The sequence below is a fragment of the Cydia amplana genome, chromosome 3, assembly GCF_948474715.1.
Source record: "Cydia amplana chromosome 3, ilCydAmpl1.1, whole genome shotgun sequence".
Taxonomy (NCBI): Eukaryota; Metazoa; Arthropoda; class Insecta; order Lepidoptera; family Tortricidae; genus Cydia; species Cydia amplana.
In genome coordinates, this window is record NC_086071.1 from 10,019,325 (window position 1) to 10,045,551 (window position 26,227).

The following is a 26,227-nucleotide window of genomic DNA, read 5'->3' on the forward strand; positions in this document are numbered from 1 at the left end:
TCATGATCGCCTTACGCTGCTCGAGTTTATCATTTTTTCCCCACCTCAAAAATTGCCCAGCGCCGTCAAAGAAGTTTTCACTTCAAAAACAGCTATATAACAACGAAAATGTACTTAGAACTGTTCTGAAGATGGTGCCTAAAATTGAGCTGTGTTCTAAGAATAGTAAAACAGTACCTGTACAAACAAGTACCCACAGTCAGCAAAAAATACTTATCTCAACCACCAAAAATCTTTTTATTTTAAGTTACATTATCGTCGGATTACTCAAACTATTGGAATACATTAACCAATAAGTACACTATGCGGCGAGTTGCTTCCGATATGGTTGGCTTGCTACCGGACTCCGGACGCCAGTTGCTTGGCGGTTAGTCCCTGGCCCCGGTTCGACCCCCACACACGTCCAACTAACTTAAAACTTGAATTCAACGTGCATGTAAACGTTCGGAAATTTATAAACGTTCGCGTAACCCGTTTTGGATTATTTGATAATACATTTTCAGTGTTATTTCGAAATTTGAATTTAACGGTCGAGTTCAAAGTTTAATAATAAACAGTTAAGTTAACAATATAATAAAAATTTAAATAAAACTTATTTCTATGTCTTAAGTGTAATTGTCATATAATTATAGTGGACTGTAATAACGTTTGGATCGCAGTTTGGACTTGATTTTCAAGGATGTGGTGGTTGCTGAAGTTAACAGTCGTTATGCAATGTGAGTAAAAATTTCTTGTGCTGATTTAGGGTGTGTTTATTTGACTTTAAGGTCGATTCAGTCTTTATAAATCTCATCTTATTGGTAAATCGATATCTGCGCATATCGCCAGCGCTGATGTTTTGGCGCGAGCGAGACTCGCATCTATCAATAATATGCCTATCAATACCTAATAAAATAAGTTGATGATAATGCCATCATCATCTCCGTTGAATCAATTGTCCTTATCATAATTCATACAAGACAAACAGATAACCAGAACGGAACAAAATCACCAGATTATGTATGCGCATGCGCTTTGGTCTTGATAAAGCTTAATAAAAAATATCAGGTGATTTTCCACTGCTTTCCTAATACGTAGATGTTTATTATAACACCGAATTAATATATGTATGTAGTATTAAAAAATATTTATAAAGAAGATGTATTCATTTACTAGTCTTTCATTGTTTTTTTTAAGGGCTTAGCGAGAAAGCGAGTAACTCAAATATTTTGTTGAAACTATCTTACGTTACGTACCTATTCTGAGAAGAATTATTTCTAAACAAACTTGGATATTTTTGTGTACCACTAGGGAATCCTTGTAAGGACGAAAGGTATAATTAAATGAAACTTGTGTGAACTTACAGTTGTTGGCTACAAATGAAAAGTTATTGGAATAGTTTTATTTCAACGGCTATTCCTATGGGAATACAGCGAATCGTTTACCAACTTAAATTTGCAGTTAAGTTTGGCATGACTGGGTAAAAATCTTACGAAGCTAGTATGTTGGTTTAATCGTCGCGCTATTTTATCACAAGTAAAATATAAATTTGTAGTTTTGTATGTACATAATGAACATTTGTATTACCTATGTGCTCGCAATGAAGTAAAGTTTCTAACTATATATTATAAACCCCAAGGGTGGTAATATAAAACCGTTACCTATAGAAAAGATGAAAGAACATTATGCGAGTTCATTGTGATGTTATCCAAAAAAACTAATTACGGTGTCTATCTTAGGCTAGGTAAAAGTCATTCCACTTACGATTGTCCATTAGTGATGTTTTAATTGACTTAACAAGGTTATAAATAGAGATGCCCCGAATAGTGGTTTTGGCCGAATACCGAATATTCGGCCCCTCTCTCGGCCGAATACCGAATATCCGGCATGACAAGCGAACATTTTGAGTTACAATTATTATGAAAACTGATCGACAACAAAGCTCAACGTTAGATGACGTTAGCTAAGATAATTATATTTTTGTTGAACATACTTAATTAATGAATAGAGTCAAACAAATCAGACTCATGATAAAAATAAAATGTTTTTTAACCAACAAATGCTCAAATAATGGTCTTCGTATTTAACAACTTTCCAAGGACACATTCTAAATAGGTATACCTACATAGTTTTTGGTTATTTTTATTGTGCAATTTTTCTTTTTAAGTAGGTGCAACAGATATTCGGTATTCGGCCGAATAGTAGGCAACATTCGGTCGCTGGCTAATAGGCCGAATACCGAATAGTTGCCGAATATTCGTGGCATCTCTAGTTATAAATACGTATTAACCCGGGGGCATATTATGAAGTACCTATAAAATATCAATCCCAGTGCATATGCTATCGAGCTTTGATAGTATACTATGATATGAGTGATATGTCTTTGAGTCGAGTTGTTCGAGGTTTCTAAATTTCGAATAAGCCTCCCACACATTTTAAAACATGTACCTAATATCATAAACTAAAGTAAAATTTGTAAAAGTGCAAATTGTCAAACCTATTTGTAAAACCATACAAAACCAAGACCTCAAAAAATAAGATTTTGTTCTCAATTCCTTTAAAAAAAATATTGATTGAAAATAATGCAAGTAGGTCCTGTACTTACATACAAAAATCAGCGGGAAATAAAATTCATACAAACATTAGTATCCAGAAATTGTACTAAGTACATAAATGTAATGTACTTATTTATAAAAGTGGCCTAAATAATTTTGCCTAATAAATGTTGAAACCATTTTTAGGGTTCCGTAGCCAAATGGCAAAAAACGGAACCCTTATGGATTCGTCATGTCTGTCTGTCTGTCTGTCCGTCTGTCCGTCTGTCTGTCCGTCCGTATGTCACAGCCACTTTATTCCGAAACTATAAGAACTATACTGTTGAAACTTGGTAGGTAGATGTATTCTGTGAACCGCATTAAGATTTGTATACAAAAATAGAAAAAAAAAACAATAAATTTTTGGGGTTCCCCATACTTAGAACTAAAACTCAAAAACATTTTTTTCAATAAACCCATACGTGTGGGGTATCTATGGATAGGTCTTCAAAAATGATACTGAGGTTTCTAATATCATTTTTTTCTAAACTGAATAGTTTGCGCGAGAGACACTTCCAAAGTGGTAAAATGTGTGTCTTCCCCCCTGTAACTTCTAAAATAAGAGAATGATAAAACTAAAAAAAATATATGATGTACATTACCATGCAAACTTCCACCGAAAATTGGTTTGAACGAGATCTAGTAAGTAGTTTTTTTTAATACGTCATAAATCCCCTAAATACGGAACCCTTCATGGGCGAGTCCGACTCGCACTTGGCCGCTTTTTTTAATCATATCTCATATCAATATCACAATTGAAAACAGGACGATTGTGGCATATTCTAAGTGTTTTGAACTGAATGACGCTTTTTATGCAATAAAGATAGTTCTCAAAGTACTTACAACGTAATGAAATACATACAAAGCGATAGAACTTTTCATTTTAATTCTCAGAGGCCACAAGTTAAATTGGTTCCCGCGGCCTTCCCCATGTTGCGGGACATGCTTTTTGATATAAACTTTATTTTTACGTGTACTCGTGAATCCAGTTGTTAGTTTATTTTTTGAAGTGAAAACTTCTTTAGCGGCGCTGTGCACTTTTTGTGATGGGGAAAAAATGTTAAACTCGCGACAGGTCACGTGACCGTAAGATTCGTAAGACGTAAGACGGACACGTGACCTGATCGAAAAACTGTTACAATGTCATTGAGTTTTCACTTCTGCCGGCACTCCCGGAGTGCAACCCGTTGTTTTTTAAATAAGACTTCGTTGCAGTGTTTTCTGTTTGGGTGGAAAGTCCGATTTTGGGTACCTAACAACATAATTACTTAAAACGCTTGACAAATTAGCTACCTACTATTCCTATTCAGAATAACAGTAAATTTACTTTTGGTTTTGGCTAACTAATTAAGGGTGATTGAGTAGCAAACTAAGAGTCTGTCATTTACTCAATGACCGTCAATGGTAATGATTAAGGTAGGATTCAATTATCTCAATAAATATATTACCTAAGCTATATAAATTATATAAATAGTTGTGTTCAATAAACAAATGTACAGAATTGAAATATACGAAAGATTTGACTTAATCAAATAGGTAATTCACATTTAACACATGCAACAACGATACAACTTTGTAAAACTAAAGGTAAATTTGTCTAAGATGTAAGCAGGTACATGAAACAATTCAAAAGTTGATTTTGAAACCGATTACGTAATCATGTTCTGACTTCATACATATAATTTGTCCTTTTAGAGTAATTATACATTGCACCAGATCTGTACTTTACAATAGAAATTTGATTAGAACAATGGAAAAGATAGAGTAATTACTTCAACGTATAGGTACACGGTTTTTAGTAAGTGATTAGATTGAAAACTAGTGATCAGGTATTACCAAGGTATTTTTTTCTAATTTAATCTTATATCTTATCTATCTTATCTAATATCTAATACCTTTAAACAATTCAGAGCAAGAGCAATTCTTGTTTATTTATTTATTTATATATAGGTATATTTTGGGGATCTTGGAAACGGCTCTAATGATTTCGATGAAATTTGCTATATGGGGGTTATCGGGGGCGAAAAATCGACTAGCTAGGCCTTATCTCTGGGAAATCGCGAATTTTTGAGTTTTTATATGTTTTCCGAGCAAAGCTCGGTCTCCTAGATATTTATATTTAATATAAGTACTTGTAAAAACATGGACTGTAAAAACACCCCACTGTATAAATAAAACACGTCTATATTATGTAGTTGCTGGAAATAAAATAACTTTGTCTTCCATATTCTGAAACAGTTTCAACAACTTTGAATAAAAATGTGAAATATTTTAAAGCACCCAACCCGCTTTTACTCTTCAAAGCTACATTTTAGTACAAGTGTATAACAAAGTATGTACAGTCGACGTCAAATATATGTTTACATGTATCGCCTTATAACAATGGAGTAAGGTGCAAAACTGTAAACATATCTTTGACGTCGACTGTACAAGCTTTTACAATTTTGTTTCAAAGAATGCGAGTTGTATGTTTATTGTTATTTCATCTGTTTAGTTTATAATTAATTATTTGTAATTGTATGGCTTTCCTTTACATGAAACCATGGTGTCCTGGACATTTACGATGCATGAGTGAGGCCAAAGCCAACACGCAGGAGTCCTTTCGGCAATTTCATTTTTGGGATTAGGTATAGTGTATAGTGTATAAATGTAGTAGATATTACTGATAAATTTTCTATGTGCATCTATTAAATGATCAAGTATATTATTATTATCATTTTTTAAATGAGAGGAGCAGCCACGCTACCGAGTCTATTGTTCGCACCAACCAATCTTTTGCAAACCATACCTCTATGTAAATGAGAATACAAACGACAAAACAAAACCATCTAAGCATATAAATCAATAAAGCAACATTAATGCAGCCGAACATTAATACCAATGTCTCCCGCAGAACGCGCCACAAGTCGCGCCAGATGCCTAGATTTGCCGTTGCACGCCAAAACAGTTAATCCACTAGCTCAACAAACGCTCAAACTCTGCACGCTCCGCCGAACGCTCCGCTTCGAGCGTTCACTCAGGCCTTACACTTAAGTGTCAACATGGTACGATAATAAAACATTTTCCCAAATAACTTATCACCACATGCACGTGGTACTCGGCGTTAAGCTCCAATATATCTACTACTATAATTACTAGCAGGCAACAACCGCCGGAATGCATTGGGATTATATCAACCGATTATTTAAGGGTTTTTACTAATATTGAAGATAATCAGTTCTACTGTACATACTACTGGTGTCCGTTTTCAGAGCGCCGAAAAACCCCGAAGATTCATTTACAATTTTAGCTGAAGTACGTCTACTAATTGGTAGGTATTTGAACTATTTGACTAATTGCCTGCCATTTGTTGCCTGCTTTTGCTTTATAAAAGCGTTCTTACGAGTATTGTCTTTTAGAAACACTTTAAGAGCGTTAAAAAAACTCACAAAACGCACTGTTTCGTACGATATGGAGTCAGTTAGCACAGTCGAATGAGCAGTGAACGCATTTTGTGCTTCACTGGCTGACGCTGGAGGGAAACTCGCATGATCTATTGTAAACGGATCTTTGTCTCGCAAATAAATCTGCTCAATATAATTACACCAATAAAATGAATTCTAGAAATATCATGAACTACTTAGCTCAAGTTCTAAGTCGAGTAGGTACAAATATTTGGCCGTTTCTTGAAATAACTGTGATAGTCACGAAGTAAATACATGTTATTTTCAAACATCAAACATCAACATTTATTCAGCAAATACGCCACAAGGTCACTTGTACGCGTCAATAAGCTATCTAACATTTATAAATTAACATTAGCTCTTAAATAATAGATATAGGTAATAATACTATACTAGAGAATCGGTCAGGGTCTCCGTCTCCGGCGTGTCTTCGTCGGTCAAAGTGGACCCCAAGGGGACCCGCAGGACTCTCAGCTCTGGCTTGCCTTCATTGGCCGTCCAGAGAGGAGTCGTTAGAGCTATATGCTCCAGGGGTGGAAGTGAAAGATGCATAAGACGCGAGTTGGCACAATGGCTGTTAACAGCCATTGGGTAGAAAGCGGCGCAAACCTCTGACACCCCTGAGCCGCTCACACCGATGTTGCTCCTGGTCGTCTTCGCGACGGCAGTTTCAGGGGCCCATCTAGTCAGCGACAAGTCACCACCTGCCTTGATAACGTGTGTTAGCATTGTTATGGCAGGTGTCCGGACTACTTTACAATAGCTCATGCAGTATCATGTCCACCCAAACTTCAATCCATAGTCCGGTATACTGTTCTCTTTTTCTACAATAGTCCCAATGCCTGCTGAGACTGGTTCATGGGTGTCTATTGTTGCACCTGTGAACGGGTTCCAGCAGGCGTTCTACATGACATAAAAGCTCTCCAAGGGGCCTCTACGTGTTGGATCTGTGTCCCCACGCAAGCCTATCACTAAAACCGGGATTATAGGCCCGTGATATCCAAGGAGATACAAATACTAATAATACTAATATACTTTTATACTCATAATGTAAAATCCTAACCTAAGACCCAAATGAAATAAAGAAACTAATAATATAAACATATTTACATACATAAATTAATATATTTAGAACAATTCACTGACACTGAAACAAAGATCTCATCGCGTGACGCGGGATCCTTGTGCTGTTTACGCACGAACAAATTTAATATCCCGAATGCATATATGCAACGTTATTTTGATACAACGGTATTTCTTGGATCGACTTAAGGTGACGGTAGAGGTGGGTAAATTTTCAGATTCTGTCAATTTACCCCATTTCACACACAAGCGCACTTCACGCACACTACCTCACTTTACTGGGACAGGTCATTGACCCATCAAGTTTTTTTAAGATTGCGTTTTGAGTTTAGTGTTAACCACTGACCTCTTTTGAGGAACAGAAACTGTAAAAACGTTCCATTGAAAGAAGAAAGAGAAACAATACATTAAATCTTGCTCTCCTTGTCTGTTCATGTCACACGTGACGTATTTAAATTCTAATTTAATTCATTTGATTGTTAACTATTTTCTGCATATTATGGCTTTGTCGAGATACGCGTTTTGTAAAGTTAAACCGAATAAACCCAGATGTCATTAAGTCAGATGTAAAATGTTATTTACTACTCTATACGGTTATTCATAAGCAGAGATGTACAAAATGGTTTTAAAAAAGCATTTAAATACAAAATGCAAAATACTTTTCAGATTTACTATTTCAAATGCAAAATACCAAATAGTTTTGCGTTTTGTATTTCAAATGCTAAATGCAAAATAGGTATTTTCAAAATACTTTTTCAAAATAAAATACCTTTTGAGCAAATCTCAGATATTTTTATTTATTTTAGGTATTTATCATGAGAAATAGAGACCCTGCGCTAAGCGGACCCTGGCGCTAGGCCGGGAAAACGCTAGGTTGAAGAAGAAGATCATGAGAAATAGAGACACAATGCCGAGCCGAACAAAAACGTCTAATATCATGGCATGGCACCTTATGCATGACATTTTGGTCATATTTATCAGTACGCGTATCAATAAATTCTGTTATGGTATTAATAATAGTCCGTCGGTTCCTGTCTCTGCGGCCCTGACCACCGGCAGCTTGGGCCCTGCCCCGTTGCTGGCGGCACCCTAGGTTAGGTTTTTTATAATGTGTTTATAATATTTTTTTATATTATTTTTGTAAGTGTTTTTATATTTTAATTTTATATACATATTGTAAAAAACCAACCTAAGAAGATAAATAAATAAAGGAAATAATACTCACTTAAAATAATGTAAAAAACTAGACTAACGAAAAGAGAGCCATGGCTCCATTTTGTGACTTGTGTGGCCATTTATTTCGGTTGATTGTGCATCTAGTTCTTATTTTATTATTATTACACTTTTCTTTTATTAATAACAACTGGACTGGTATTGTTAAAAAGTGAAAAAAACATCAGTTTTTATTTATTACGCTTTTTAACAATACCAGGGGGCCGATTTTTGAATTTCGAACGCTCGATTTCGTCACTCGAAAATCGGTGGAAAACGGCGAGATGCTGATTTTTGAAATACGAGCGATATAAATTGTGAATTTAGTGGTATTGACCACTAGTTTTTGATTCTATTAGTAGAATTTACATGCCTAGTAGTGGAGATATTACTGAACGAAATACACGAAATCGAGCGGTCGAATTTCAAAAATCGGCCTGCTGGCGCCAGGCGCTAGCAGGCGCCTCTATCGGTCAAATTCGGCAATACAAGCGTCATTCGTTCATTTCATTTTGTTTGACTGGTAATGTTGGCTAAACTTAATCACAAAGTATTTTGCATTTAGAAATGAATATTAAAAATGCAAAATACGTCTCGAAAAGTATTTCAAATAAAATACAAAATGGTTTTTACTAAAAGGCATTTAAATGCAAAATACAAAATAGGTATTTTGCATTTTGTATTTGCATTTTAAATAGAAGTATTTCAAATAAATCGCATCTCTGTTCATAAGGCGAAAAATCAATTCAATTAAAAATTTAAATAAATAAAGTTTCGGCAGGGTGGAAATTTAATTAAGGCCGACAAAATAAAATTTAATAATATATGTCGGCTGATGTACCCCTAAGATCTTTACAGATTTACTTGTACGAGTATCCTATATTCGCTATTTATTTTGCTATTAAATTTATAAAATTAAAATAAATAATTAAATATTATACTGGCATTCCACCGCTATTATTTCAGTGCTGAACTGATTATCTTCGATCGTAGCCTTGATGATGTAGTTGTACTTACACTTACGGCGGTAGGAGCGGCAATGAACCCCGCGCAGCGTAGAACGAGAGGTGCGTTGGGATAAGTGCATATACATATAATTCTTCGTGCGTCTGTCTGTCTGTCCGTCCGTCTGTCACAGTCTATTTTCTCCGAAACTACTGGACCAATTCAGTTGAAATTTGGCACACATATGTAAATTTGGCACACAAATGTAAATTTGTGACCCAAAGATGGACGTGTAACGTAAATAAAATGTATTTTAGAGAATTTGAAATACGGTAGCCATTTTTGGGGGGGGGTAAATGAAAAAATTAAAAAATATGTTTTTTAAACTATATAGTGTTACATATCAAATAAAAGAGCTCATTGTAAGAATCTCAAACATAACTTTTTTTATAATTTTAGGATTAATAGTTCAGCAGTTATTCATGAAAATAGGCAAAAAATGATCATTCTCCGCCCACTTTCTCCGAAACAACTGGATCTAAAATTTTGAAAAAAATACACAAAGTAGTTCTTTACCTATATATGTCAGGAAAATCTATAAGAAATGTGCAGTCAAGCGTGAGACGGACTTAATATACGGAACCCTTAGAATGCGAGTCCGACTCGCACTTGTTTTTGTTTAGCTCTTATTAGGTTTAAGGAGTTTTATGAGTGAAAAAAGAAGTTTTTTGTTTTATGTGCCCGCGTTATTGCCGATCGATTGTGTTTTAAACGATAATTAGACAAAAAAACTTGTTTTTCACCCAACGAATATAGATCCCCATGACACATCTTCCAAGTCGCCTTTGGATAGGCTTAATTTTAAAAATAATTGAAATAATGTTCTATATCATTCATACTTGCAAAAAAAGACTAAAAATAATTTACGTGACCAATGCTTATTATTAGTAAATATCTTACAATTTAATATCTGATATATCACACGATACAAAAAAATGGCCGCAAAGTTAAAAGTTTATTTATTTACGTTACTAGTCCATCTTTGGATCACCGACTCTTTGTCATATGTGAAAAATGTGTACCAAATTTCAATTGAATTAGTCTATTAAGGGCAGACACACGAGTGATCTTAAAAGGGATTTTTTTCTTGAATGATTTGTATGTACTTACCCCAACGCACCTCACGTCCCACGCGGCGCAGCGTAATCAGTAAGTACCTAATAATTAGTGTCCGACCGAAACACAAATTTCTGTATATATAAATATTGTTGTCCTACTTGCTCGCCAACTTTTGGTCTTTGTCACATAGTTTAGTTTCATAATACGAAGTACTATTTCGTATGTTTCGGCCAGGCCGAAAGATTCGGCCGTTTTTTGGCCGAAACCGAAACTACGGCCGAAACATGATTTTATGGCCGAAACCGAAACCGAAACCGAATCTTCGGTCGGACACTACGAATAATCACAATGGTCTTAAGTACCACAGACCCTACTGTCGCTTAAGTCCTTTATGCCAATCTCTGCCTATTAGAACTTATAAAAAAAAAAGAAACCGAGTAATTATATCCAACTACCGAACCTGCTTTCAAATTTTCTCGAGATATTTGAGAAATGTGATATGCAAAGGAGAACATTCGAACAAACGAAAGTATTTTTGCCCAAGCTGAAACGGAGACCTTCGCCTACGCTCGGTCAGTGATGGTTTAGGTACAGTCAGCTGCAGGTCACCCCTGCATAGAAGATTGTATGCAGGGGTGGTACCTTTTCTCTGCAGCTGACTGTACACCTATAAAAAATTGTTGTACCTGCTGCAATTTTATACCGGTACCGTACTTTATATTTCAACAGGTATAGTACCTTCAAAACGAAGCGGTATTGATAAATAATAACGGTACCGTACCGCCTATAAATAATAATAATAATTCAGCCTATATACAGGGTGGTCCAAACCTTGACGTCCAAAAATTTTTTTTTAGATTCCTCACGTCGTGGGCTATCAGAATATACCCCATGTATGTTAGCCGATTTTTCGTAGTTATCGAGTTATGATTTTTTTTTACTTTTAACTTTTCATATGAAATTCCGGGGTTCCCATACAGAGTGGCTAAAAAATAACTGCATTTCCGTTGCCAGGGAGGTTTTGGGATTATACTGAGCAACTTTTACAATGGGGCCAACCCCGAAACCGCGAAAAAAAATTACCCTTCCATAGAAAATGGACTAGCCAAAATGTATAAAAAGCCAATTTTTTTTTCGCGATTTCGGGGTTGGTCCCATAATAAAAGTTGCTCAGTATAATCCCAACACCTCCCTGGCAACGGAATGCAGTTATTTTTCAGCCACTCTGTATGGGAACCCCGGAATTTCATAGGAATAAGAATAAGAATAGAATAAGAATAAGAATTGTTTATTGCCACATACATGAACATAAAATAGAGTTAGAATTACTTACATAATAAAATAAAACAGTTGTTATCATATACAAAACAAAAGTGAGAAGATCTTTGTATTAGGCACAGGGTTCCAGTCTCAGCGTGTGCCGGGCCTAGGTGCCCGGCGCTGGTTTTTAGACCGGTCCCAGACTAAGGACGGTCGGAGAATATTACCTACATAGGAAAAGTTAAAAGCTTAAAAAATCATAACTTGAAAACTACGAAAAATCGGCTAACATACATATGGGGTACATTATGATAGCCCACGATTTTTGGACGTCACGGTTTGGACCACCCTGTATAGACAATAATCTCAACGCTAGCCCAATGCGGATTGGGGACTTCACACACAGCTTTGAATTTCTTCGCAAATGTATGCACTACGAGTATGCAGGTTTCCTCACGATGTTTCCTCCTTCACCGAAAAGCTAGTGGTAAATATCAAATGATATTTCGTACATAAGTTCCGAAAAACTCATTGGTACGAGCCAGGATACCAATGAGTTTTTCCTTACCGCTTATACCGTAAAGAAATAATGCAGTCTCTGCTTTGCACGATTATTGTGTGGACATAATTCTTATAATCACCGAAACATACATACCTCTACGCACAGAATGTCATTGAAATAAAACATTGTTTTTTATAGTAAATTAATATAACATTCGATTTATACACATAACAATAAGCAGGCCAGGCCGCAGAGATATTGGCCTGTAAGCTTCATCTCGGTCTCCAAATCCGCAAAACTCGCTGGTACTAAATGCTGGTCTTGCCGTTATTAATTATCTTGATTCTTGAAGATTATCAGAACAGCACGTTACGTAATCGCATACATAGACGGAACGAACGTCAACAAAGTAGGTGTAGACACTGCAAGTCTTTAGGTATTAAACGAATTACGCTTCGTATTAATAGATGAGTAATATTTAAATGAACATATAATATTCTCTAACATAAATACAAGATTACAATTAATTGACATCAAAAGTCATTGACGTACAGAAGTCATATACATTTTTATAATGACTCAAAATTGATACCAGCATAATAAAAATCAATCCCAATCAGTAAAACGAGTCTTTAAACTTTTTTCATTTTAAGCGGGTTTTGAAGGAACAAGTTACTTAAATTCGATTGTAATCGTATTGTTTTAGGATAATTTACTGCTGTTTTCGACCGTTACGACCCGTAAATAACAACAACTCACATTTAAAATTTGACTGGAGCTCGACGTGATTATATTTATTTACCCTATTTTATGAAATACAATTTATCTACTGGTATACATTTTCGTATGCGTATATGATGAAATGTCTTTATTAATGTCAAAAACGAGCTATGACGATGTACACGTCTGCTTCGATGCAAGGCCAACGGCCATCTGACTCGAAGAAGAGTTTTGAGTGATGTCGTCAATGTATGGAAATTATACGAAAGTTTACATTTGGGATTGAATTTCTGTGTTGTATTTGTGAGTAAAAATATAAGTAGATAATAATCTGGTAGTTTAGTTATCTAGCCTTCAAAATCCCACAACAACTCAATTACTGTCAAAGACAAAACTGTAATGCGTCTTGCTCAAACGGAACTCCATATTTTGATTTTTGGACACTTTTAGTGTCGATTTGTAGAGAATTACAGGAAATAAAAAAAAATATGGCGTGAAGAGCCGGTACACGGCTTCTTCGTGAACAGATTTGCGTATAATTTAATGCAGTTATTAATCATTCATTGAACAAATTGATTGCACAAAGTGAGGTCTAAATCGAAAACGTCATATACCGTCCCCTTAAACAATAGGGTAGGTATTCATGAAGTTGAAGTATGTGTAGGTAGTAAATTTGCTGCTGCTGCTAAAATGCTGTTCAGTATTTATATAAACTTACAAATTTGTCGAATAGTTTTAGTAGATCAATGAGTATCGTTAACTGTATCATATATATTTTTTGCAACTGATAATATTATTATCGGTTAATATTGTTGTGTAATGTCTTACATTTATATATTTATAAGTACAGATTAAAAAGAATCGATGTGTAATATGAATCAATTTCATTAAGCCCACCGTCGTCATTTGACATTTTATTGCCTGGTTATACATATTGTCACTCCTCTTATCGGAAATTCATTCGTTCCACAGTTTTATCTTCTGAAAAGTGACAGGATTCATGACTTCCTATTATACATAAGATGTGAAAGTTGTGAAAAATTCCGCGAGGAAATCGCCAGGTGATATGTTAATGTAAAGATAAGTTTTGTGAACTCAGCCCCTAATGCATAATGATCGGAAACCTTGTGTCGTACGATTTTTACTAACACAATAACGTGGATAACAAACTAGGAGGTCAGGCATAAAACTCTATTTCGATATAACTAGGAACTTTTGCATGTAAAAAAAATCGGTCTAAAAGTACCAACCAACGCAGACCAAGGTGAAAAGTGTTTTAAATAAAATATATAGGCATGTAGGTATCTCTATTTTTTTAACTGTACGTAAATAACCTCTCAAAATCAGATAAATAAGCCAATAAATGATTAAGGAATATTCTTGGCTTTATCTGACATTTAGGTACATCGCAAATCTCGCTTCCTTTTGTTTTTTTTTGTATGGCAGTAGACAAAACGTAATGTATTACGTTTTGTCTACTGCCATACAAAAAAAAAAACAAAAGGAAGCGAGATTTGCGATTTAATCATATTTTTTTGTATTTAATTACCTATTTTAACCTATCAATCCTAACCTATAAAATAAACTGTTTCGTTAGATACATCAAAATACCAAAACATTAACAAGAAGCATGCATGGTAAGTGTTTAAAACAAAGGTTTTATACTGATATAATTTAAAACAACAACAAAGCAAACAAAGACTAAAAAAGTACGCGTTCTTAAACTTCAAGAAGTTCGGGGTAACCCTAATGTAGAAAACTTTTAACTTACTTTAACACTCGCCTTAAAAATTCAGAAGCAAAAGTGACATGCGCCTGAACTGAACTTACTTATTAACATCCGTCGAGTCACTTTCGAGATCGCTCCCAACTTTGAATTATTCTTTGCAAGTTTGACATCGGAGATTCCTTTTAGGTATTCATTAGGAAGGAAAGAGTTATGCGCCTATAGGAGAGTTTGAAATATTTTGAGAAATGACTAGGTACTTCCAGGTGTTTGCGAAATGAATGTTTTAGAATGAATGACGTTTTCATGGTTTACGCAAGTTTACGTCTTTTTATATAACGTCAATGCCTCCGTTATGAATGAAATTAAATTTTCACATGAAAAGTTAGTAAAGACATATTGTGCGTAAACTTATCTGAGGCAGCCACCATGACGTGGCATTAGATAGCTTGTTTCTAACTAGTTGGTAGTTAGTATTCCCACGAGACAGTTCTGTAGGTAATTCAAAAGACTATTATTATAACTCTCTTTGGAAGTGTATTGAAGTTTGAACAGAGTAATACTAATCTAAGCAACTTTTACACTTATGAAGGAGAATTAACAAGTTTTATAAAGATATCAATCGTTGCTAGACCTAAAGCTACTAAGTTTAGGTACTTATTTTCTGGCAGATACACGGTGACCATAAATAAAATAAATCAAGTGCGTGTCGGACCACGCATTACTGAGGGTTCCGTACTTTCAAATAATAGAAAAAGCCATACAAGTAAAATGGCATATCTTCGCGGCACTTACGTCATTTTAATAAGATAAGTTTTTGAAGAAAAAAAAAAGCTCACTAAGGGTTTTTATTATTCAGTTGTACCTACTTATATTTTTTTTGTACGCTCGATTCAAAAGAGGTAGAGGCACATTATCTTGGACTTTTTAACAGTGATTATACCCGACGTGATAATGTGATAATTGGAATGCAATTAAAATTAAGACATGCAGAATGCAGTTAAACCATCCACGTTGCCTTCGCGAGAATTTCAAATAAATAAAACGGCGAAGGAATGTAATAGTATGACCGTACACAAAAAATGGCGTTACAGAAGGCCTACCGCGAACCACGTTAGACGTGTTGCCTCTCCGTCGCACTTGTAAATTCGTACGTAAGTGTGACAGGGAGGTAACACGTCGAACGTGGTTCGCGGTAGGCCCTCTGGCAATAGTGCGCACCTGCGCTTGAACGGCAACAGCAGGGGCGGTTCACGCTTCGGTGCGCAGCGCAGGAGTCGCTCGGTGCGCTATCGCTACTGCAGGGGAAGGGATATAATCGCGTTGTGGAGTTGTGATATGATAACACTGTACTTTGACGTAGGCAAAAGTATGATAATATACAAAGTCTAGCCATCATTTCTCTATTATGTAGATCACGTATTTTGACGGGCTATTAAGGAACTTCATCATGGCCGGACTTGCTTGTAGTGGTTTTTGTTTAAGTAATACAATTTTACTTGTAAATAGGGGACAAAAACAAAGTAGCTTATACATAGTATACTGCATTTCAATCATCTAATACCAATCTATTCTAGCAAAACATTCTGCCCTCAGGCAGTCGTGACCCTACATATCTACTAAAACATAGAAGTGGTTCCACGTACACAATGGGCAACCATTTAGCCTTCCTTATTATGAGAGTAACTTGCATTTACAAAGTTTACTCGTTAGTAAACTGTTTTAACTAGCCGGATAACATGAACGAAGCTTCACGATCATTACTAACTTAATATTCATATTACGCAAGGCTAAAGAAAAACAAAATATGACTAATAATGGAAGACTTCAAACCCAACCTTATGAAAAAGAGTTGTGTACATTTTTGTCAGGAATATAGACAGGCAAATGGAAGGCAATCTACCGGCCGTATTAGGTGCCCTCTCACCCGGAAATATCATATTATCGTCGTAGGAATTCCTTGGAACATTGTTTCGTGGTTTCCTATCAATTCTGTGTATTTCTTTTTCACATTAAATATATTATTATTATCGGTATTTGATGAAGTTGACTTTCGGTGAGCATGGCAGGAAAGTCAATATGCTTTGAAATTACACATTAAATTGTGGTTTGGATGAAGAATTATTGTAATTAGATGTAAGCACGATTCGTGAATAAACGTTAATTTTGTTTTTTATTTGTAGATTTGTGAATAAAAAGACTAGTCACAAGTTTTTGAAGTTTTAAAGTCGTTATTCAGATTTGGGCTAATGAAATCAGACACTAGAAAATGGCAGCAAATTTTAAAAGAACCGCGTCTTTCTTTTATGTTTGTGACAATAGTATGCGAACCGGCTGGGGATCCGGACGTTTTACAATAACCTTATGCTTTAGGGAAAGTCATATCAGCGAAACTATTAATATACCACCGCCACGGCCCATGGTCATGAGACATGTGGACGTGGGTATGAGAGCGCAATTCCTGCCTGTTATACTCGTAAAAAACACCAATGTATCTACGTCTTGGGCGCACTAGGGCGTAAAGCTAACCAGTTTATATTTGATATGTGCAAACGATTATAAACATTATGTCAATGTGATAAAAAAGTTTGAGAAGGTGTTGATAAGTTTGTACAATTGTACGTTTAGTCGCGTGCTTGATATGTAACTGGTTTGAAAGACGGGTAGAAAAGTATACTCATACCTAAGGTTAATTACCCCGAAGTTATTGTTAATGACATAATGACACGTGCCAACCTCGATATGCTTTTTTTAATACGAGTACTTATATATTATTTACTCGACTGACCAAGATGATTATGTTTTCCATTGTTTCCCTGTTGGTTTTATGCCGTAAAAATTACTGTCACCTTGCTTCGTTTGACAAATGTTAAGCAAGGTGGCTCTAACTTCTAATCTTCTCTAACCATATTATGAAACCTTAACGTTGCTCAAAAAACCTACATGTTTTACTTTGCCTAACTAATTGGACTTAACAGCAATTTTTTTTTTTAATAACTGTATGATTATTATATTTTTGTTAATGAAATCTAAATCTAATTTTAGATATACCTACGAGCATATTGTGAATGTACTATATTGTATTAAAATTCAAGTAATTTTAGTTCACCCCAAGACGCTTTGTTGAGCGCCATACTATCGCACCACTTTATCGTAGGTGCAGTCTGCAGAACGTGGACGGTGCGCACGCGTCGTTCCGCTACAACGCTCCGATACACATGCTAATTGTTTAGGTTTGGAGGGGTTCCGTCTAAATAATAATATAAATTTAACCTCCAATTACAATTTATATCTTTATTTTGCTTAAAAATATGGTAGGTACAAACGATGTTATAAAAGTATTGAGTACTTATTAGGTTCGAGTTTTCTTTTAGTTACCTTAGTAAATTAAATAGGTACCTACTTAGGTTAGTAATTAGTGTCCAGATTTAAATATTGACTTTAACGGTCGAGTTTACAAAAAAGTAAATATATAGTTGATTCGTGTAAATAATTAAGTTTAAAAGCAGTGTTTCAGCTTATCACGTTCTCAGATTAAAACAGTATAGGTAATGATGGCGTCATGCGCACATTTTGCACAAAATGTACAACACAACAACGCTGTTGGCCTTTCATCAGATTTCGACATTTCCAACCCGCCATCACAGAATAAATAATAGTACTAGGTACAGAAAGTTCACTCTCTAACAAAAGGCGTCTATTACGACAGATAAGACCGCAAGGTGGCGCAAGAGTGAGCAGGCGTCCGTTCCGGTCGCGGTGCGTGGCAACTACTACTGCTAGACACCAAAACTGGTGTGGGCCGCATGTACTTGTAGCGACGCGACGAAATCGTGAAGTGAGCCACGCCTCCATCATACCGATGAAATATTATGGAATGTGTTGTTCCTCTGACAGCTCTGGAACAAATTTCAGATTAGTTGGAAACAAATTTCAACGTTCTCTTAACAACATTGCAACTGCATCGCAAACATTGATCACACGAAAGTCAATTGTAGGTACCGAAATCATAGAATACATTGATTTTAAACTTTGACGGGTAGGTACTGCAAACAAGTATGAAAAGATGTTATTTAATATGCTACAATAAGTAATTACATATTACTTAGTTACCTACTTACAAGTAAGGGTTAGTTCACAATCTTTTATGGATTCCCTATTTTATATTAATGATATAAAATAATATACAATTACTTTAAATTCATTTAATAATGGTATTATCATTATTGCAAGAAGATGCTCAGGTGGGCGGGAGGTGTAACCCGGCTAGACAAAATCCGTAATGGTAAATCGGTAGCTTCAAGGTTGCACCAATCGCAGACAAACTTACTGAAAACCGCCTTCGTTGGTATGGCCACGTTAAACGACGGGAAAACGATCACGTAGTACAAGTAGCCCTCAATCTACCAGAGGCCGCAAGAGGCAGCGGCCGACCGTCATATTCCTGGTGGACTAATATAGAAAGAGACCTCAAGAAAGCCCAGGTGACCCAACAGACAACCCAAGATCGTAGGACTTGGCGCAGGTCAGTGAGGAGACCCGACCCCAAATAATGGGACCAGGAGAGGAAGAAGAAGAAGAAGAAGATTATCATTATTGCAATTTAGTTACGTTTTGTCAATAAATTATGTACCTACACACGGAACCCCAAAAACTCGTTTCTTCCTTTAACATGAATAATTCACAACTTAAACAGCTGTCTGTCTCACTTTACTCTATCAGAGGTGTTTAAAAATTTACGCCACATGCCAGGAAGTGTGTCGAGCCTAAATTATCGTGCCTTTGGATATAATTGATAAATGGTACGATGATTATTTTATAATGCCCGCGTAAGTAGTTACTTTCGGTTTAAAGGGGTAACTACTAATAATACGTCTTGCATTTTATTCGGCTATGAAACAAGTTGAAACCTAAAATAAAATAAAAGTTTTACGTTTTACGTTATGGCCAACGTATTTATTACAGCTAGTGGTTTTAATACCCGTTTTGAAAAACCTTGGAATGAATTTCCCGCAGCCACAGAGTTCATAACAATAACGAATAACAAAAAATAAATCCACCCTAATATTACAACGTCATCTAGACGAACCGAACCCTTCCAACGTAAACTCATTAAGCTTACAACAAAATGTCAGCATCCGAAACGAAAAAAGATTGAATATCAATATTTTCAATGTCTTGCAGACACGACACGGCGGCTCTGTGAAATACCTAACTATGAGGGTTCCGGGAAAATTTTCTTTTGATGTATACTAAGTATTTATTTTAACTTAGGTTCTTTCTAAAAATAAATAAGCGAAGTTCTAATACTATTGAAGTTTAAAAACTATCAATACACATTTAATTATGATCAAATGTAAATAATTGTCGTAATAAATGACACTGCAGGTAAAAAATAAACAAACCTACTAGGTAGTTTAGGGACATACGCTACATTGGTATCTAAATAATTAGGTATACAATATATGTTTTTGGCAAAACAATAATTTCTGCTGTCAAGCTGGTGTATGAAGTGAACACTCTCAAGCTTAGGTACTTATTTCTCTATTTTGTACAAATTCGATGTTGATTCCCGGATTTATGGTATTAAATTTGCGGCAACAAAGCAGTCGGTAGCAATGTCGCGCCGCACTAATGCAGCAGTAATGCTGGTGAACCAAGTCTGAATCCGAACGGTACCTTTAAGGAGCCTATCGACTATGGTTTTAATTAGTATCATTTTAATTGTGACAGTCTTATTTATGAAATACTGGCGACCCGCTTCGCTTCGCACGGGTTAACAAATTATACATAATAAACCTTCCTCTTGAATTACTCTATCTATTTAAAAAAACCGCATCAAAATCCGTTGCGTAGTTTAAAAGATCTAAGCATATAGGGACAGACAAACAGCGGGAAGCGACTTTTTAACAAGCTTTTATTAGGTCGACCTGTATGTAACTATGTAATGGAACCTAAGGTAACTAATTTAACCATCGTCCAAGGATCGTAGCGTCATGAAAATTGGCAGCTGTATGTAGTTCTGATGACAATACAATAATATGGTACTGTCGAACTGATCTGATGATGGAGACAGGAGGTGGCCATAGGAACTCTGTGATGAAACAACGTAACCTAATTGTGTTAGGGGGTTTTTAGAATTGTCTCAATGAGTATTAGTTGTGTCATAAGAAAAGTACAGTCAGCGATAAAAGCTTGTACCAAAAATTAAATTTTTGCCAAAAACTTATTTATACTATGTATCAGGGATGTTGCGGATGCCGATTTTTTGACATCCGCGGATGCGGATGCGGATGCGGATTTTTAAAGGCTCACATCCGCGGATGCGGATGCGGATGTCAAGATAGTACCATAAAAAACGTCAAATATTACATTTTAGTAATTTTTATTTCAGATAACCGGTCAAGTGCGAGTCGGACTCGCGTTCCAAGGGCTCCGTACATTAAGTCCCACTCACGCTTGACTGCTCATTTCTAATAGGTTTTTTGGTTAATGACTAAATTACCTAGCAGTCTAGCACTTACGCCGATGCTAAGACGTTCCTGTACCGACCTGTTCCACATCCGCATCCGCATTAAATCCGCATCGATTTTATGCGGCTGCGGATGTTGAAAATAATGCGGAAGTTCCGCGGTTGCGGATGCGGATGCGGATATTCGCAACATCCCTGCTATGTATGTAGTGATAAACTGAAATAAATATTTCTTTCCCAGGTGTCAACTCCGTACGGATAACGCACATGCGTGTACCAGAGGTGATTCAGTACGGCACCAAGGACTCCATCACGCTGGACTGCGACTTCGTGACCACAAACGTGACGGGACTGGTAGTGAAGTGGTTCTTCAATCACCGGGAGCAGCCGGTCTACCAATGGATACCGCCGCAGAAGCCGCAAGCATTGGGGATATTAAAAGATAAAGTAAGGTTTTGATAATATTTATGGGTGATGACCGGCAACCCTGACAATGTATTTCTTATTAGAATGACAAAATTAAATTGCCTTTGTTGCTGCAATGCAGCTTGCAGCATTGCTATCAATTGCAAAACAGAGCACTCGTAGGTGAAAATGATCATCTCTACCTGGTTTAGCGTTTTGTTGAATAGTATAATAAATTCATATACCTATTCAAGTTAGTATACAATTTTAATTCTTAACTCTAATGTTAGTTCCTATATCATCAATTACACATAATATGGGCTGCAATAAATATGCATCTCACAGCAGTGCCTCAAGTACGGACAGTCAAACCTGTCCGCAATCAGGCGTGTCTCACTCCGCGATTTCGTCGCTTTGCTACAGGTAGCTAAAAGTACATTCCGTTCGGCCCCAATTTTGGGGAAAGCCATAAGCCGCGCGTGGCGCTGTCGCCACCTAGCGGCCATATCTGTGCTGATCGTAACAGACGCGTTTTGTTAGAGAGTGAGTCTTCTGTACTTAGTACTATTATTTATTCTGTGCCGCACCAGGGATGAGCATCGCTTGCGTATGGTCGCGTAAAAGCAATCTATACGCGCCTCCGCAAACATCCCAGATGCGCTACAGAAGCGGGGCAGCCCCATCAGCACCCGGAACGCGTTGTTATATGCTCTCTGCGTATAACACCTCCATAAGCTGCATGTCTTAAATTAAATCTGACCTATTAAACTAACCACAACTGTATTGTGTTTCAGCTCGACCTCAACTACAGGGTATCCCATAATGCGTACACGCAGCACCGAGCGCTGCGAATCCTGTCTCCTAGCACAGATCTCACGGGGAACTACACATGTGTCGTCTCCACATTTTTGGCTGAAGACGAGAGGACCAGACCAATGACCATATTTGGTATGGATTCCAATGTAATCAATTACTAATCATAGATTTACTTTAAATCATGGAGCAAGTATGACTCGATTCGAGTAGTAATGAATTAATGAATGAAATTAATTTGTTACAAAAAATATTTCCATATGGGACTAGAGCTAATTACATAATAAAATACGATTAAATTAAATTAAATTAAGACATATACAAACACAATAAAATAAGGACCTGCGTCTCGGTTGGTTGTAATGCCTGTTACATATATGCAAAAAGGTATGTAACAGGCAATACTTTGGCAGGCCAGCTTTGTCTCCAGGGAAATGAAAAGGTAATATCGATCATAAAGAGCTTGCTAGTATTCGATCATATTAATTACTATGGAAATATACCGATACCGGTATTATACCGGTATATTTCTCTATTTTTGCACCATTTTTGAGAAAGCACTCACGCATATTGTGTACGAGTTTCCTGTCATCACTACAACAGTACATCTATCTGAACGTCTGTCAAATTTAACCAATTATGAGTTTAAATACGTATCTCTGGTTTCGTTCATTTTTTAGTAAAGTTTATCAGGCGTGTTAAACTCAACTCAATAATAAGTCAAGAATTAGATCTCGATTAGATAGGGATCTTATTATGTCAGTGTCAAAAGTGACATTTCTACAACCAAAAACGTCACTTTTGACACTGACAGATCAGATCAATATATCTAGTTCAAATTTAATTCTTAACTTATTATTAAAATCAGGAAACGCCTGTATAACCTTATCCTTCTTCATAATTATGCGTGATTATGCTTGATCTCCTAGTTGTTATGAATTTCAAAATCAACAAGGCGAGGGTACTACTTAAAGTCAACATCCTGTTTGAAACAAAATGTCTAAATTCACGTCAATCACTAAGTAATCTACTGAAGCTCTTAGTTCATTACTAATAAGGGTTATGTTCGTGTGCAGCTGTTATAGCTCAAACCATATCGTTGCAGCTTTGTGAGCTGAGACGGTCCGGAAATTACGCCGGGTAACTTTATCCATTTATGCGAGTGCACTATTCTGTGTTACGTTTACCACATAAGCACCTGCTTGCAGAGAGATGTGGTCCTGCTCTCCTATTCTACATTATTATTGTATTGCTTTTCAGCAGCAAAATTAAGTCATATGTGTCTGTCTGGGAATATGTGTCTGTCAATAAGGATATTCGCGATTCCTACTTTCAGTCGCCTATAATTCCTATAAGTACTTAATGCCTCCATAGTATTCAGATTACATTCGAATTGTGACTGCTGCCCGGCTAACTTGATTACTTAGTGACATTTCAGAAATGATAACAGCGATATTAAAATGTACCTGCCCGGCCTGATACCTAATCTTATTATTCAACTTAAAAGTGTGAAATTTATTCACAAGCCTGGGCATCGCCGCATCGCCCTAATAATATACCAAACCGCTATTCAGGCGACAAACTAAACCAATTTTGGCTTTAATGCTCCACTATTGCCCCATTAATAGAAAATGGAACAAACATCAAACAAAATATCAAGTAACCTTTTTGGAACGCTAAGTAAACAAGTCCAAATTAATCTAGCCTGTGATCATAAAACGGCGAAGTAAAACTAAAGCAGCGGGTTAAACTAATGGAATACAAATTGCCATCTTGCATACGATAAAATCCATCAATATTTAAAGCCATCGACAATGAGGTAAAGCGAATGGAAACTCCCATATGTGCATCATACAAACCACTACTTTTGTTAAAGTATAGGTGAAAAACTTGTTACTTGGTAGCAGATAGTTGAAAACTCAGAAAAAGGGTATGGTACAGTTAGGTTAGGGTCCAGAAAATCCGTAAAATAGTATTTTATACAATCGTGATATAATGGAGAGCTTTCAATCGAGTATCGTGTTAAGGTCACGAAGCTTGCTGAGTGGCCTTATTGGGTACGAGATTGAAAAGCTTGATTATATGTATCACTATTGTATACAATACTTTTTCTACGAGTCAACAAAAATAATACTTTATACTATAGTAGAATCATATAGGTAAACTAATCCTAAAGTATACAGCTAAGATACGAAAGCTGCCGCGATACCTTCATACTCGTACGCGCCCCGGCGCGGCGTCGCGACGCCAATGACATCTTCTCGTAACAAACAAAATGCTTTTTTACTCAGAGATATTATTATTAGGCACCTACGCAATAATAACATTTTCATAAATAAGAAATTTGCTGTAACAAAACAGTTTATCTTAATGCTGGCCATTATTTGTGGTTTTTGAATGCATCACAGAGGTTTTATGATAACTAAATATGTGTGTAGATAAAGTAACATAATACTTATGATATACATAGGTAGGTATCATACACGGATTCGTCTGCATCAGAAATGCGATAAAATATTACGCTCTTCTAGATATTTAATTCTTTATACATCCATCATTTGTTATCCAATACAGTTTGCGTGATCATAGACCGTTGGGTGTAGGTACCTAAAGCATGCCTCGGTCGCAATACTGCATGTTAATGACATCCATATCAAAGGGCATGCAATTTAAATTCAAATCAAAAATAAACTAATAATGTTGGTATTAATATGTTAATTTTATGCGTGCGAGTTTAGTCTGTCCATTTTATGATAGTTATGTAGAGAAAGCCCTTTATCTACATACTTACTAATTTTAACTGTGGTAAACGCGAGCTAGTCTTAATAAGTAGGTACATAAACATAAATATGAAATCTAAAAAGAACACAATACACTCACAATACATTTCTTTACTTTTATTTATAAAATACTGATATTACTACCATTTTGTTTTAGTGCCAGAAACACGCTTCGACATGATACAAGACAGGCTGGACGACGGCTACCTCAACATAATTTGTTCAGCTGAAGGAGTGTTTCCAAAGCCGGAGCTCATTATCTTAGCAGGAAATAGGTAAGTAGCCACGACCAAATTCATAACCAGTTACTGCAATAACCCTCCAGTTGTATTACTAACCAATACCTTTGGGCAAAAATGCACTGCAGGGTAATACAACTCGAAGGCTGGTTCTAAATTGAAATGTCGAAGTTTTATTCTTGTTATGATACAATATTTACCATCGCTCACGCTGATTCGCGGGCAAAATTAACGATAACGCGGTCGAGTCGTCTCTTTATGTGTAAGGCCGGAGTAGACGCTCGATTTGGGCGTGCAACGGGGCGGGGCGTGCGGCGTGCATGTTAAACAAATGCAAGCGTATAAAAGTGGCCTTAGTGCACGCTGCTCAAATTACTTGTGAGCCCGACGCCACGCTGCACGCCCCGCCGAACGCTCCGCTTCGAGCGTCCACTCAGACCTTACACTATGATGCACTTGAGATGCGCTGTGATTCTTGTTAGCGGCTTACACTGATTGGTTCTTACGAAATGCAATCAGGATTCAGGAGTTAGGTCATCAGGTATTTCGTTTGCATTTATTGGTGTGCGAAAGATCAAAGGTCTTATAAAAATGAGATTAAAACCATATCAAATTGTTGAAACATAATCAGACTCCTGGTTATGAATTATCTGATTATCAAAACACACATTGTAGCAAGATAGAATAACATTAGTACTCTCGAGGCGCGCGGATCCGAATACTTTCTCGCTCGCACACTACTACTTGTTGCGCTCAGCGGACCGGCCGAGCCGAGCGCGCGCGAAGATCTCCGAGCGGCACGCGGCACTGTATAAAAAGCGCGGCGCGGCCGCCGATATTCATTCGTTAGCTAGCGGTCTAGCTTGGGAGACGGCCTCTGCTATCCTCAAGGTGAACCAATAAATGAGCACGGGTTGTGAACGTCGCTACGTACC

At 36.5% G+C, this 26,227-nt stretch overlaps 1 protein-coding gene across 1 annotated transcript in view; it reads left to right on the forward strand.

Annotated features, from left to right (window-relative positions):
• Positions 1 to 595: 595 nt before the first annotated feature.
• The window catches only part of LOC134662520 (uncharacterized), a 39,256-nt gene continuing 13,624 nt past the window's right edge, over positions 596 to 26,227 (forward strand). Inside the window, exons 1-4 of the mRNA XM_063518778.1 lie at positions 596 to 716; positions 21,297 to 21,502; positions 22,255 to 22,408; positions 25,211 to 25,328. Of these exons, the coding sequence (XP_063374848.1) occupies positions 680 to 716; positions 21,297 to 21,502; positions 22,255 to 22,408; positions 25,211 to 25,328 (515 nt within the window). The 5' untranslated portion in view covers positions 596 to 679. The remainder of the gene's footprint in view (positions 717 to 21,296; positions 21,503 to 22,254; positions 22,409 to 25,210; positions 25,329 to 26,227) is intronic.